Source organism: Papaver somniferum, chromosome 8 (genome assembly GCF_003573695.1).
Source record: "Papaver somniferum cultivar HN1 chromosome 8, ASM357369v1, whole genome shotgun sequence".
Classification (NCBI taxonomy): Eukaryota; Viridiplantae; Streptophyta; class Magnoliopsida; order Ranunculales; family Papaveraceae; genus Papaver; species Papaver somniferum.
The window spans coordinates 119,805,393-119,821,343 of record NC_039365.1 but is presented as its reverse complement, the minus strand read 5'-3'; the positions used below and the strand labels follow the sequence as shown (position 1 = coordinate 119,821,343).

General features: G+C 36.6%; 1 protein-coding gene across 1 annotated transcript; it reads right to left on the bottom strand.

Moving 5' to 3' along the window:
* Nucleotides 1-364: 364 nt before the first annotated feature.
* Nucleotides 365-5,092, bottom strand: LOC113305978. The gene is made up of 3 exons (XM_026554969.1): nucleotides 3,471-5,092; nucleotides 1,958-3,338; nucleotides 365-1,636 (listed from the first exon to the last, which is right to left on the bottom strand). The coding sequence occupies exons 1-3, from the start codon at nucleotides 5,090-5,092 to the stop codon at nucleotides 365-367; spliced, it is 4,275 nt and encodes a 1,424-aa protein (XP_026410754.1).
* Nucleotides 5,093-15,951: the final 10,859 nt, after the last annotated feature.

The following is a 15,951-nucleotide window of genomic DNA, read 5'->3' as shown; positions in this document are numbered from 1 at the left end:
CGGGTAAGCAATAAACAAAACGGAAAACAGAAGGAGTTTAGGGAAAATGAACTAAAAAAAACCATTGAAGTTCCAAATCCATATTTTTGATTAGATCTTTGAAGTGTTTCCTGTACAATATTCCGTATCCAATGCTCCAAATCGAAAATACCTAATTGATGATTTAAAGAACATTTTATGCAGAAGGAGGATACGGAAATGATATTGATTTCCTATTTTTTCGCCGTTTAAATATGTGAATTAATTAAATTAGAAAACGAGTTATATATCTAAAATAAATTGGAGTTTGGTTCCACGTGGTGCATTGTTACTGGAGAGGACAGTGGGAATTTTTTTTTTTTTTTTAACAAGGAAATAACTTGTATTAAACACGAGTACCAGATACATCACAATCTATATAGGGAATTAACAAAGGAGGTGGATGAAACCACCAATCCCCACATAGATTATGTTTATAAGCTGCCTTCGCTGTTGCATCTGCAACTTTATTAGCAGACCTATACACAAAACTACAAGACCAAACAGGATTAATATTACATATGTTTACACATTTTCGCAACAGGGGCATACTCTGCCAGTGACAAAGAGAAGATAGTTGTTGAAGAAAAGAACAAATTCCCAGATTATAAGATTCAAAAATCACTCGAGACCAACCATTTGAATCTTCCAGTTGCATAGCCTCCAACATTGCCCAAGCTTCAGCCTGCTGAGCATTACTAGCTCTTTTCAAGGCTCCCCTTCCCATGACGTAAGCCCCTGCAGAGTTCCGAATTATAATTCCAATACCAGCTAAGAAAGAAGTAGAATGATAAGAAGCATCAATATTAATTTTTATGTACTGCAAAGGAGGAGGTTCCAATTTATGATATAAACGCTTATTATGAACATTAGGATGACTGAAGTTAGCAGGAGTGTTTCCTAGATGATGCTGGAGAATGTATGAAGTGACCTGATGGACTACAGAGTTATGGTTGGGGGTGGTATTGTTAAAAACAACACTACATCGAATCTTCCATATGAAATGCATGATGCACATAGCTAAGTGAACAATCTCAGGGGACTTCTGGATGTTGATGATGGAGTCTTTGAGTTGCCAAGTCTGAATCCAGGATAAGAGAGAAGAGTGTTGCAAAATAAAATGAAACTGATTAGGTAAAAAATAATGCCATATTGCCCTAGTGAAAGGGCAATGAAGAAAAAGATGATCCAGATCTTCTATTTGATAGTGGTTGCAAAGAACACAGTGTAAATCAGCATTATGCACATGGGTGAAAATTCTTGCTTTGACTGGAACAGCATTGTGAATAGCTCTCCACAGGAAAAGTTGAAACTTGTAAGGTACTTTCAACTTCCAAAAGGATAACCAAAAATGTTGAGATAAACCCATGGAGTTATCTGTTAGGATATCCTTATCACACAACATCCTATAAGTTGAGGCAGTAGTAAAAATACCAGTGGTTGTAAAGGACCAGATTAATTTATCCTCTTGATCTAACTGAATGGGAATGGTTAAAATGGAGTTCACCTGATCAGCTGTAAAAAGGAGACGAAGAAGCGACACATTCCACTGTTCAGTATCAGTATCTATAAGATCAGAAACCAACTGGTAGTTAGACGTATTCAAATCACCCCAGTCCTGTAAAGAAGAATTCAGAGAAGAAATCCAGTTAGAAGTCCAGATGTTGATATGAGCTCCATTACCAACTTGCCATTTTGCATTTTTCAACACAATTTTAAGCCCAATAGAGATACTTTGTCAAATCCAACTTGAACTTAAGTTAACCGGTGGAGGGAAGAAACGCAGGTCATGATGAGGAAAATGTTTACCTTTCAACAGCTTCGCCCATAAAGCATCTTGGTTATGTAACAAATGCCAAGCAAGTTTCGCAAGAAAATCTAAGTTATAGTTGCACATATTTTTAAGTCCTAAACCACCTAGCCTTTTAGGTAAACATACCTTTTTCCAAGAAATGTACTTTTGAGAATGAGGCTTGACATAACTGTTCCACCAATAGCTTCTCTGAATTTTTTTCATTTGATGAAGAGATGTTTCAGGAAGTTTGAAGACCTGCATTTGATACAGACCCATAGAGCTTAGAACGGAGTTAACCTGGGTAGTTCTTCCTGCTTGATTCACAATTTTGCTCTGCCAGCCCTGCAATCTGTTATTCATGTTATCAATAATACCCTGACAGTTCTTATGTCTGGATCTATGCAGCAGAAGAGGTATACCCAAGTATTTTTCGCCAAGGCCCATAACTTTCATACCAAGAATACCAATAATATTAGACCTATGAGCATTAGAAGTGTGCTTGCCAAAAAATAAGGTTGATTTCTGCATATTTATCACCTGACCTGAAGCTTGTCCAAATATATGAAGCAAGTGTTTAAGCTGCTGCATTTGAGTAGAATCAGCTTCAAAAAATAACAAACAATCATCCGCGAAGAACAGATGATTAATTACAGGGCAGTGCTGATTAATTCTAATCCCTGAAAGACAACCAGAGTCTACATTAAGCTGCAGGAGTCTAGAAAAAGCTTCCATAACAAAAAGAAATAAAAAAAGAGACAATGGGTCTCCTTGACGAATACCCCGAGTCGGAGAAAAAGTTGAAGAAGGACTGCCATTGATAAGAATGGAAATATTTGAAGTAGAAATACACTGCTCTATTAAACTAATCCAATCATTATGAAAACCCAGTTGCCGAAAGATAGAAAGCAGAAAAGACCATTCCACCCTATCGAAAGCCTTTGACATGTCTAATTTCAAACCAACCAAAGCCTTCTTAACCTTTTTATGTTTCATACTAAACAAAATCTCATGGACAATAATAATATTGTCATGGATATGTCTTCCTGCAACAAAGGCAGTTTGAGTAGGGGAGATAATATCAGGAAGAAGGGGTTTAAGGCGGTTGGCTAAAATTTTAGAGATAATTTTATAGCTAACATTGCACAGACTTATGGGTCTGAAATCAGCAGGAGTTTTTGGGTTTGAAATTTTGGGGATTAAAACCTGATAAGTATGATTTATGGCCTTGAACATATGTTTATGAGTGAAAAAATATTGTACCATGGAGATTACCTCAGTGCCAACAACATCCCAACAATGTTGATAAAATCCAGCTTGAAACCCATCGTTACCCGGAGAAGCCCAAGGTTTGATTTGAAAAACCACATCCTTTATTTCTTGAGCCTGAGGCACCTGGATAAGACTGTTATTCTGTAATTCTGAAACGCAAGTTTGAAAAAGCTGCAGAATGTCGTTATTAATCTGAGGCTTAGAAGAAGTAGCAATACTTTTAAAATGGTTAGTAAAAATAGCTTCAATATCACCTCTGCTATCAAACCAAATGCCCAAGGGACCCTGGATAGAATTGATAGTTGATCGTCTCTTATTGTAGTTGACTATGGAATGAAAATAAGAGGTGTTTCTATCTGCCTCAAGAAATTTATCACCTGCTTTTTACATGAAGAACTCCTTTTGAATCGAAAGCCATTGCTGCAAGGAAGAGCTTAGATGCTTAACTTTGGGATGAGAAGAAGGCAAATTGCAGTCATAGCAAAAATAAAGCTGCTTCTGAATATTTTGAAGGTTATTCTCGATGTTGCCAAAAGAAAGCCTTTTCCATATCTGCAGCTGAGTTCTGGTTAGTTTTAATTTACTGGAAAACTGAAACGAAGGAGACCCCGAAAAACGATGTTGCCAGCTGCGTGCAATAGTATCAGAACATGAATCCATTTTAAACCAACACTTGTAGAATTTAAAAGGAGAATGTTTTGTAGCAGAATGTACTGTATGTAGCAGAATCGGGCAGTGATCCGAAGCAACAGGTACTAAATTTTGAAGGTGTGCATTTGTGTAGTGGTTGATCCAGCGATTATTCACTAAAGCTCTATCTAGACGAGCAGAGACATGATCATCTCCACTACGATGATTTGACCAAGTTGTGTCAGCTCCTGAGTAACCTAAGTCAATAAGACCTAGATGCTGAACAAAATTTCTAACATGTCTATCATGATGAGGATGAGTGACACTAGAGCTATGAGTTTCAGAGTCATGCATAGTGAAGTTTAAATCACCAATAAGAACCCAAAGAAGATCAACAAACAAATGCATAGTAATAAGATATTGCCACTGGTTAGCATTTTCTGTATCATCATGAGCACCATACATGAAGGTTATCAAGAAATCCATATTATTATCATGAGTGTGGACAATAGCATGGATAGTTTTTGAGGTTGTATGCATGATTTCCATATCAATTCCATTTTTCCAGCCAAGAGAGATACCTCCAGAGAGACCCAAAGCGGGATGAAACCAGTAATGAGGATAATTAGTTATAGAAAGATAAAACCTCATATTATTAGACTGAGCTTTGGTTTCACACAAGAGAAAAATATCAGGGTCGTTGTTGGTCAAACAGAAATGAAGGTAATCCCGGGTATAAGGGTTTCCTATACCTTGACAGTTCCAGGAAAGAATTTTCATGACAGCAATAATAGAGAGAATGAAAAAAAGACTGCAAGAAAACAGTAAAAGAAATAACAAAGCAAAATTGGAAAAGGAAGGAAAAGTTTTGACAATCACCTGTTGCCATGCATCAGTGTGATTCTGTGCATTATAAGCAGAGGCTGCAGCAATGTCCCAAACATTATTTAGGGCTGAAGCAGTGGGTTCATCATCAACAGAGACAATATCATCCGCTTGAGAGGTAACCACCTTGTCCTCCAAATCAGCATCAGAAATAAGCGGCTCAGAATTTATAACCAAAGTAGGTGTACGACGATATCTTTTCTTAACACCACTAGTACTAGCACCATCACTAGTCATAGGAAAGGAAGGTCTCAAAGGAGAAGAGGGTCTAGCTTGATTGTGATAAGAAGAGGAAGCACCAGAACCTGAATCAGTGGCCGAGAAGATTGAAAGGCGCATACCATCAAAGGGTCTAGGCTGTTGTTCCATAGGTTGCCGTAGTCTATCCCGTCTCTGAGACCCATGTTGTAGAAAGAGTTGTGCCTCTTGCTCAGGATTCCTTTGAGGAGGTAAAATTGGCTCTACGAAACCAAAACCCCGAACAATTTCTTCCATCTTATGCCGGGTATGAGTCATATTTGCACAGTCAATCTCTTCATGATTGGGAACTTTACAATCAGGACAAAGACGATATGGTTGTTTCTCATAAAAAACCCAATCCACCTAGTTACACCAGCAGCATTAGCAGTAGTTATACCAGTAATAAGGGGAGTGTTAACATTTATGAGAACAAGAGATCTATACTTAGAGGATGAAGGAGGATTCACACCATCTGGTTCTATAACTCTAACTTCCCCAACGATATTACCAAACATTCGAAGAATATCAGCATAGGTGAATTCAGGTAAAAGATATTTATACTCTAACCAGAAAGGAGATACCGTAAAATCCAGTAAACGATAATCCATAGTGGGATTCCAATCCTTTAAGACAATCAAATGACCATCAAAGTTCCAAGCTCCACCAAATAAAATTGCATCTTTATCTTCTGAAATTTTAAACTTGATAACAAAAATATTTGGTTCTAAACCACGCACCTGGACAAACCATTGATTGTGCTTTCGAAGCTGGGGCCAAATAAATTTAGCTGCACGTTCAGCATCCTGCCAAGACATAACCCCCGGAGCATAAAGCTTACCAGCAAGACTAAACTGCCAATCTCTAATTCCAGCTAAGATAGCAGTATTAGAATGCATAATCACTCTTCTCCTAATTGGTTCTTCACTGATAGAAACACTTTCCAAATGGTGAGCAATATTATTCAAAGAAGGGCGAGCCATGAAGATAAGGAGAAAGATGGAGATAACAAAACAGAAGAGGGTATGAAGAAAGAAGAAGGTTGTGAGATGGGTTTTATAATCAAAACATGAAGGAGGTGGCAAGAGGTAAAAGGGATAAGTATGTGGTAAAGGTTTAAGAAATTGGAAGAACAGATAAAAAGTTGCAGGAATCAAAGCTGCTAAAAAAAATAGAGATAACATCTGAAGTAGAGATCGAAAAAGGTAGCAGCTTGTTAAATCCAAACCAACGATTCACAAACAGATAGCTATGGAAAAACAAGATAACGACGAAGAATCTACACACCACTGTTAGATAAGGCCAACTTTTGAAGACGCCAACTTTGATACTGCCAACCATTGAGAAACCCAGATAATTGATGGGACAATACTGCAACACCATGCGTGGCAACAGATAGAGGAGAAGATTAATCTGCCATTAACGGAGAAAAACAGATCAATTAGTACCAGAGATCGACACGAAGAAATGGGTAACAAGAAAAACAGAAATTAGGGTAAGAAAAACATCGAGAATTTTACTAAAAAAAAACTAAATCCAAAACAAGAAATCAAACAGAAGGATTCAGACAAGCAATTAAAACTGATGATTAAACAAAATAAATACAGATCAGATCAAATTAAATGAACTCGGATTTGGGTTGACTAATTTTGACTTGGAGATTGACTTTTCGCTAAGTTTCGAGAGAAGGAAAGAGAAGGAAGTTTCCATAGTGGGAATTTGGTCACCGAGGATCTGGACCCATAAAGAAGACGAAGCACAGTAAGGAGCATTTAATAAATATTATAAAGTTTAGGGAGGCAAGAACATATAAAATATATAATATAAGCGAAAATGGTTTGTATGGTGTCTACCAAAATTTTGGTGTACCATTTGAAATGACACGCATACCCCTATATCATAATTTTCCTCTCTTAGACTGACGTAAATGTTTATAAACGCAAGGGCAATACAGACTAATGTGCTAAACCAAATGACGCGATTGTCCCTCCGTGTTTTTGAGCTTTCTACCTGGATCATCGTAATAACACAAAAATTGAAGGATACATTTGTTAAACATAGGAAAAGATTTTATTTTGTCAAACATTAAATAGTATTAGATCTGAGGAAAAGACTTCAGTTTTCTTCTCACAGTCCCGTTACAAAATACATTCTTCAGTAAATCTGCTCCCTCAAACCACCACCACCATAAGCAACAAACTACTACCGTCCTCCACCACCACTAACCACCAACACCATTATAGGAATTTTTTCTTAAGTGAAATAAAAATTGGTATGATGTGAAATTGGTATTTGGAAAATTGTTCTTGAAACCAATTCAATTTCACACCAATTTCCTTTTCGAAATTCAATTTTGGGCTCAAAAATTTGTATCAAACATTAATCAAAATCAAAATACTCTCTTCCTTCACCACCGCCTTTGCCGTAACCAGCACCACCACCAAATCACAAGTCATATAATGAAACAACTAATAAGAGAGATCCCCTAAGCATAAAATATGCAATGATTGATCAGGCTGTTGAGCTTCACCCATAGCCCTATCAAACTGTTCTTCACTAACAATTTATTGAAGCTCTACAGAAATTGGTTTCGAATTAGTATTCAATGAAGAAGAAGAATCTATGCTAAAAGTATTTTTATTTGAAGCAGTGACTCTATCTAAAGAAGTCGATGGTGAGAAAGTCTGAAGAACCAGAAGAAATGAGAGTGAAAAATAGAGGAAAGGATGCACATACGGCAAAGGTTGATACATCTACCAACTGGAAAATATAGGTCTACATACCCCTCTCCTCTGTAATCCTCATCGAAAAGATGTACATACCCCTCCATATTCGCAACACTTGGCTAAATTACAGCGCAAATTAGCCCTTTGTCGACACGCGTCTACATAAAATTGAAAACAATCGTCACTTTAGATTTTGCCACTTTGGTCCACCTTGATAGAAGTTAAATTAAAATAACCTTACCGTCATAAAATTCCTCCGTCATGGCATCATCTGATCCAAAAATAAAAATATATATGTCTGTAATACCAGCAGCCCTTCCACCGCGTGCCATTATGGCACGGGCAATCAACTAGTGTTAGAGAATAATATAAAATCAAATCTGACGCAGACCGACGGCTAAAAGTCGCGAGTTCATTTTGTCTGTCACGCGACTCTTCCTTATTATTATAGAATGTGAATTTGATTGAATAGGGATTAAGAAATTAGCGGAAAAATTATTAGAGTTTGTCCTTAAGGTTTTAACTACCAGATTTTGTGCGGGACCATTCGAAGTACACTTGACATTTCCTGTGCTTTCAAAGTTGAGGGTTAAAGATCAAGTTACGGAGATTAAAATTTTCAAATACTTACAGTGATGTACTATAGTTATCAGAGTCAAATGAAGAAATGTGTTCATATTAGGGTATTTTGTTTAGAATCTACTTAATGTAGGAGGATACAGTTTATTGACATTGAAAGGAAGTTTATTTATACGTATGGTTGAGAGATATAATTTATTGCAACATTATATTTTTTTCGAACATGAAAAATGCATACGAAAAAAATTAATGTTTGCCGACTTACAAACACGTGGACTCCATTTTTCACTTATAATGTTGAGAATGCACAAAGAAGGGGTCTAGAACTTTGATAAAGAAAATGAATCTCTCGAACCGTTCCTCCCTTAGAAAAGATTTTATGCACTTCAATTATAGACATGCTTAGGGTTGTGGTGCACGCCAAAGGTGAAGATAAGAGAGCGACTACAATATCAAATTTAATATCTGTTATCCTTATCGTATGTATCAAATAGAGACGTTTGATCCCTCGCAGGTGCAGCTTCACACACCTACTGTACAATAACCCGTACAGTATGTATCAAATAACAGAAATGATTTATGTACCAAGGATTTTCTTCCGAAAATTTTCCCGCAACACACACCAAAAACCCATCCCTATAACTCCTCGGTGTAAGCCCCAGGGGCTGTGAGTATCGGTATATTCTCGGGAGAAAATCCTCGTTCAGTGTAGCACCTCCATCAAATAGAGACGTTTGGCCCCTCACAGGTGGAGCCTCACACACCTACTGTACAATAATTAACCTGAGAAAAATCTTCATAAGAAGTGGCCATGTCAATTTGTCTTGTTCGTACAATCAAAAAAGTTGTGAATGAAAAATTTGCAGAGAGCAGTTTAGAATTGGGCAAAAATATCGTTTGGTCCTTCTTTAGGTGGGCCCATATCTGTTTAGTCCTTTGGTCAAACGCCTTTACTGTTTGGTCTATAATTAAAAAAAAATACCAAACAGACAATAATACCCTTACCTTAAGTGTCCTTCAACCCACGATCTCCTAAAAACGCGTCAACTGTCTCTCTCCTTCTTTTCAGTTTCATTTCCAAAGAACCACAACTTCTTCGTCTTCTTCACTCCAAAACCCAGAGAAAAACATCATCAAAACCAAGAATCCACCAAAATCAGTCGAAATCATTTCAACTTTCGCAAATCAAAATCAAAACAGTTTTCAAAATCAGAAAACCAAACCCAGAAAATCGAAAAACCCTAGAAAAATTGAAGAAATCAAAACCTTAAATGGGTAAATCGAAGAGGAAAGTAGTAGTAGATACATCTTCAGACGAAGAAGTTGAAGAAAGAGATAGCCAATTAGTTGTTTTTGAAGGAGATAGTCAAGAAGAAGAAGAACCAGTAACAAAAAAATCAAGAGTAAAGAAAGCAGCGAAAGGTAAAAACACTAATTCGAAGTTGATTTTTGATCTGTTTGTTGTTGAATTGAGCATGTATTCCAATTTTTCTGCTGTCTGCATGTTTCTCCTTTGGTGTTTGCCGGCCTTCATTTCTAGAATGAAGTCTAGAAAAATTGTGCTAAGTCCATGTTTCTCCTTTGGTGTTTGCCGGACTTCATTTCTAGATTGAAGTCTAGAAAAATTGTACTGAGTCCATGTTTCTTCTTTGGTGTTTTCCGGACTTCATTTCTAGAATGAAGTCTAGAAAAATTGTACTGAGTCCATGTTTCTCCTTTGGTGTTTGCTGGACTTCATTTCTAGAATGAAGTCTAGAAAAATTGCGGTAAGTCCATGTTTCTCCTTTGGTGTTTGCTGGAATTCATTTCTAGAATGAAGTCTAGAAAAATTGCGCTAAGTCCATGTTTCTCATTTGTTGTTTGCTGGACTTCATTTCTAGAATGAAGTCTAGAAAAATTGTGCTAAGTCCATGTTTCTCCTTTGGTGTTTGCTGGACTTCATTTCTAGAATGAAGTTTAGAAAAATTGTAATGAGTCCATGTTTCTCCTTTGGTGTTTGCTGGAATTCATTTCTAGAATGAAGTCTAGAAAAATTGTACTGAGTTCATGTTTCTCGTTTGATGTATGCTGGACTTCATTTCTAGAATGAAGTCTAGAAAAATTGCGCTAAGTCCATGTTTCTCCTTTGGTGTATGCTGGACTTCATTTCTAGAATGAAGTCTAGAAAAATTGCGCTAAGTCCATGTTTCTCCTTTGGTGTTTGTTGGACTTCATTTCTAGAATGAAGTCTATAAAAATTGCGCTAAGTCCATGTTTCTTCTTTGGTGTTTGCTGGGCTTCATTTCTAGAATGAAGTCTAGAAAAATTGCGCTTCAAGATTTTACAGTTCATTATCTACATTCTTATACCTGCATATTCTACCTAGATTTTGTACAAAAATGAAGTAAGCCGGTGTTGACACTATCTAGATTCATTCTTGTGTTGGTTCTTCTTTGAAAGCCTCATTTTATTGAATGGACTTCGAAATGCTTGAGAGTTCACCAAGTAGAATGAACTAAAGTATTGGTCCTTCTCAAGCCACACTTTATCTTCTTTTATAAGATACTATTTAAAAAATGTAACCATTAATCTTCTTTTCTTTTGTCTTTAAAAAAAATTATAGATAAGAAGATAAAGTGTATCTTTGCTGGAGCCATTGCTCTTGCTGCTAAGATTAAAGCTCTTCCAAAACATGAGGCTTTGAATGAAGAACAGAGAGATGCTTTGTATAGGAGTCCGTCGGGGAGTGTAGCCAAAGTATTTCTGGAAGGAGAGATTGTTGCTACAGAATGGATTAAGTCAATACATGTTGTCCAAGTTATCTGCGATGCACATCAGTTCATTCCTGAAACAAAGGACCATACGTTCGTTTTCAAAGTAGGGGAAGAAACATATGTGCTAAGATCATCACCTGAAAAGTTGTCGTTAATGTTTGGAATACCATGTATTCCTGGAGGTGGAATAGAAGAATCTTTATTGGACACTAGAAACGTAGCTAACTACACTACTGGAAGGTTCTATCGAACCTACGAATTTGTTCCACCTAAAAAGAAACTTTCTGATATAAAGAACACAGAATTGAAAGAAAAAATCGTTGAATTGATTAGGAATAGAGGATCTACTGAAGATCTTGTAACCATGTTTGAGCTCTTTCTATCGTCTACTATTTTTCTTACTACTGGTGATGGAGGTTCCATCCACACCAAGTACCTAGCCTGCCTAGAGGCAATAGATAGAGTATCTCTGCCGCATCTCATACACAAGCATTTGATGGAAAGTTTGAGAAGAAGTTCTTCTGAAGGGTGTTACCTTTACTTGTTGGTGAGATGAAAGACTGTTCATTTTTTCATTTTGAGGTTTGATGTTTGAAATGAATTGTTGCTGATAACTGACCAGTATAATTCTTCTCTTTTACAGCCTTGGTTTGCTGAGCATTCAAAGAAATTAAAACCCAAGTGAAAGGTGAAGAAAATAGTAGACTACCGTCCAAGATTTGCAAGGTGGAATATCGATACCATTTGCAAACACTTAACGTCTAAGATGAATGTTGATGATTTTGGAGAGGTAAAAATCTAGTACCATTATATTTTATTCAATTTCATATAATGAACTATGCTGCTTTATGATAAAACTGGGAATTCATTCCATAAAATGAACTCTGACTGTTAATGTCGAATCATCTGATGTTCTGGTTCATTCTCCTTGTATTGTAATGGATACCTACAAGGAATGTTTAATGAGTGTGTTCATTGTGTGTAATGAACTATTTTTTTTTCTTTTTTTTTTTTTGTGTGCGGCTGTCGGATATGTTCTTGGAAGAATATACCGATGCTGAAAACAAGCTCCTGCAAAAGCAAAAAGCCAAGACAAAGGCTGAATTGCTTGAGGAAGAATTCAGTCAAATGAATGCCCGGATAGAACATATGAAATCTACACATGTTCAAGAAATAGAGTACCTGAGAGGTAAACATGCTCAAGAGATGCAACAGTTGACAAAGAAGCATACTGAGGAGATGTTGATCTTTTGTTAAGGCAGGAAGACCTTAACAAATCACTTGCAGAAGCCACAACTTCGAAGACACTCTTTGATAGAAAGATGGAATTCCTTGAAATATACTTGGCTTCAAAGCAACCTGAAGTTGATGCATTGCTAGCTCAAGGAGGGAATGTGGAGAAATTCATGGCAGACCAAGCATCAGAGTACATGCGTACTAAACTTTTCACTGATGAGCATAAGGCTTCCAAAGATATGCAATCAGATGCTGTTGTGGATGAGGCCATGGAAGCTGGTGTTGGAAATATGAATGATGATGTTGGAATTGCAAACCCAGATGTTGCTGTGGATGATGGAATGCAAGCAGTACCAGATGTTGTAAATGAAGCTGCTGGAGGTTCTGATCATCTCTTTCCCGCCTTATCTGTTGGAGATCCTTCTGTAGAAGTTGATGCAAGTGATATTCAGCAAAAGCTCCTTGATGAGATGACTGAAGTAGAGCTTCCTTCAATTCCAAAAAACACCACAACTCCTTTGAGTATTGATCAATGTGTGAACTGGGTAAGAATTCTAAATTATTTTTTTCCTTCTGCAAATATTTTAGTTTTACTTTTCAAGCAGAGGTTGGAGTTCATTCTCATGGATGAACTCTGGCTACAGTATAGAAATTGGACTTCATTCTGGAAATGAACTCTGACTTTTCAAGCAGAGGTTGGAGTTCATTCTCATGGATGAACTCTGGCTACAAATATAGAAGTTGGAGTTCATTCTTCTGAATGAAGGTGTATACCATGTTTGATGTTTGATGAATAATACCATGTTTGCTGGACTTCATTTCTAGAATGAAATCTAGAAAAATTGTACTGAAAATTGTTGTTTGAGTTCATTCTTCTGAATGAAGGTGTATACCGTGTTTTATGAGTTCTTTCTTTATAATGAAGGTGTATACCAAGTTACCTCTTTGATGTTTGCTGGACTTCATTTCTAGAATGAAGTTTAGAAAATTTGTAAAAAGCTCATTCCTATAGTGAACCATGTTTCTCCTTTGATGTTTGCTGGACTTCATTTTATAGAATGAAGTTAGTAGATCTATATGATGATGTTGTAGAATGAAGTTAAATATATTTATGAGTTCATTCTTTAGAATGAAGGTGTATAATTGTTTGATTTATGCTTCTTGAATTATTTGTAACGGCAAGTGACACAGATGATATATTAGATAGAGAAGAGCATGTGAGTCTGCAGTTTATTGATGACAAGAATGAGAAGAATGAGGATTTGAATGATGAAGAAGCTGACACCGTCATCAAAGCTACACTAAAGGCGATCAATAATGACTGTAGTCCTCCTAGTTTCTCGATTGGGATGACACAGTACCAGCCCACCCCTGTGTCACAAGAAGCAACTGGAGTGATTACTAGGTCAAAAAAAGTAAAGACAACTGCCGCAGATGTGGAAACAGTTTCACAAATAGTTGCAGAACTGAATGAAATGGGCCTTGGTTCATCGATGGAGCAGACTCAGAAGACACCTATGAAAGTAGTACCGAAAGAAACTAGTAGAATGACTACTAGATCAAACAAACCAGTGAAACCAATAGGGGATGAATTCATATCAGGATCAGATTACAGTTTAAAGAAAACAATATTCAGACTGATGTTGAACAAAGAAAAGAAGGTAGTGGCAAAGGTACCACCTCAAGTTGATAGAGATAAAGAAGTGAAGAAGAAGAATGTACCACAGGCGCAGCAAGAGATAAAGAAGAACCCTGTTGGTAAGAGGAAAATAGGATTCGAGCCTGCAAATGTTCAGGGAGCAACACCACAGGCGCAACAAGAACATCGGATTCAAGAAGCAACAACACAGCCTCCTCGAAGAGTAAGACAAGAAATCAAGCAAAATCTACCAGAACTAAGAGGATCTCCTTTGTACCACAGATTTGATAATGCTGCGCTGGCGGTATTTGGTGATTTCTTCGGCAAAGCTATGACTACGTATGTTTCTCTTACTAACTCTTTATATGTTTCTCTTTAATAATTCTTTTTTGGTATAAACTTTTGAAAGTTCATTTTTTCTTTTTATTTTTGCAGTCAAGCAGCTTGGAAAGCAGAGAATCACAAGCAAATTCCAATTTCAGTTCAAGGAAGTTAAATCGTTTCTCTGTTGTTCAATGATTACTTGGATACCACCTTGCTGGGCTACTATATATACAGAAAGTATAAAGCTGCAAACAACGATAGAATGCTCAATGATAGCGAGGAAAGTGAGACTCGAAGAAAGTATATCAACTTCGAGATTATGAATTCAGCAGCATTCGTAAGTGTGTTTATTCCTATCCATTGATAAAAAGTGAACTGTTTGCTTGCAGTGTGTCTGATTTAGAGAAAAATGCATGCCTATGAAGGTTATTTTGATTTTTATCTATTTGAACTGTATAATCCAGCATGCATAGAATGAGAACTGCTTATCTAATTCATTTCTCTTTTTGTTTTTCAGACATTTTTTGCGTGGCACAATGAACTTAAGAGAACAGAAGAAGTTGATCAGTTTATAAAAAGCATGCCTGAAAAAACCGAAAAGCTGCTCATTCCTATGAATACTGACCCACACAGTGGTAATGCAAAATCAAAAGGGTTACTAGGTGAACACTGGCGTCTGCTGGTTTTTGACGTCGGCAAATACACATGGGAGCATTACAACTCCATCAAAAAGGGAAAGCTTGGTAAGCAATGCAAAGCTGACGCAAACAAAATGGCTATGTACTGCATAAAACACATCAACTTGTGGCTAAAAGCTCATCGTAGGGTGAGATGCAGCAACGTCAACTTTGAAAATCTGCCAGGAGTGCCAGATCAAGGAGCATATCCAGATTTCCTGCTGTACACCTGCTATTGGATTAAGAGAAGTGTCAAGCCAACCATAAACAAGTCGCAGAGTGTGTTGAGGAAAGCTGACATGATAGAGAAGATGCAAGCACGAAGAGTTGGGATGGCCTACAAACTTCTTACTGCATCAGGGGATGAAGAGAACTGGGGTGAATTTTCCAACTCAGAATACCTTAGCAATTGCTTACTTGGAACAGATTAAACAGACAAAACTCTTTTTTACTATAGTATATTGCACAGTAGATTAATTCTTATTGCAACAGAAAACTCTTATGTCTAATATCACCTGAATTACCTTCTAATGTAATTGATAATCTAGTATGTTTTATATTTTCATCTATCATATTTTGGATAGTATATAACATCAATGTTCTATCTTATGCCTTGTCTTTCTGTCTTATTTTCTTATGAATTTATTTTGTAGCATGAATGTTCCTTCTTTGATGTTTTGGTGGACTTCATTCCTGAAAATGAACTTTATGGAATTCAAGTCAGTTCTAGGAAAACTAGTGTTCATTCCTGAAAATGAAGTTCATTTCAGTAAATGAACTGATAGAGGGGCGGTTCATTCCAGATAATGAGAAATTATGCATTGTCTTACTATCTAATGGATACCTATTAACTCTAGTACTTCAACACTTTGTCTTTTGTCTTGTGTATACCAGTTCATTTACCAAAATGAACTCTATTGGTTATAGGAAAACTTGTGTTCATTCCTGAAAATGAAGTTCATTTCAGTAAATGAACTGATACATATCCCTGATAATGTAAAATACATATCCCATAGAGTTGATTTGTAGGAAAAATACCATAACCTGCTACAAAATATCAGTACATACATATCCAAAAAAAAATAATATCTAAAAAAAAGCATTTCTAAGAAAAAAAAGGGAGTTCATTACAGAAAATGAAGTTCATTCCAGAAAATGAAGTGCATATCAAAAAGTTAAAAAA

Bases quoted from the DNA above. Each gene is read 5' to 3' on its own strand.
- LOC113305978 (XM_026554969.1), bottom strand. From the start codon at position 5,092: ATGGAAGAAATTGTTCGGGGTTTTGGTTTCGTAGAGCCAATTTTACCT. The intron at 3,339-3,470 runs GTAAAAAGCAGG...GTTTGATAGCAG, and splicing joins ATTCAAAAGGAGTTCTTCAT to AGGTGATATTGAAGCTATTT. The intron at 1,637-1,957 runs GTATGTTTACCT...TCTTCTTTACAG, and splicing joins AGTACATTTCTTGGAAAAAG to GACTGGGGTGATTTGAATAC.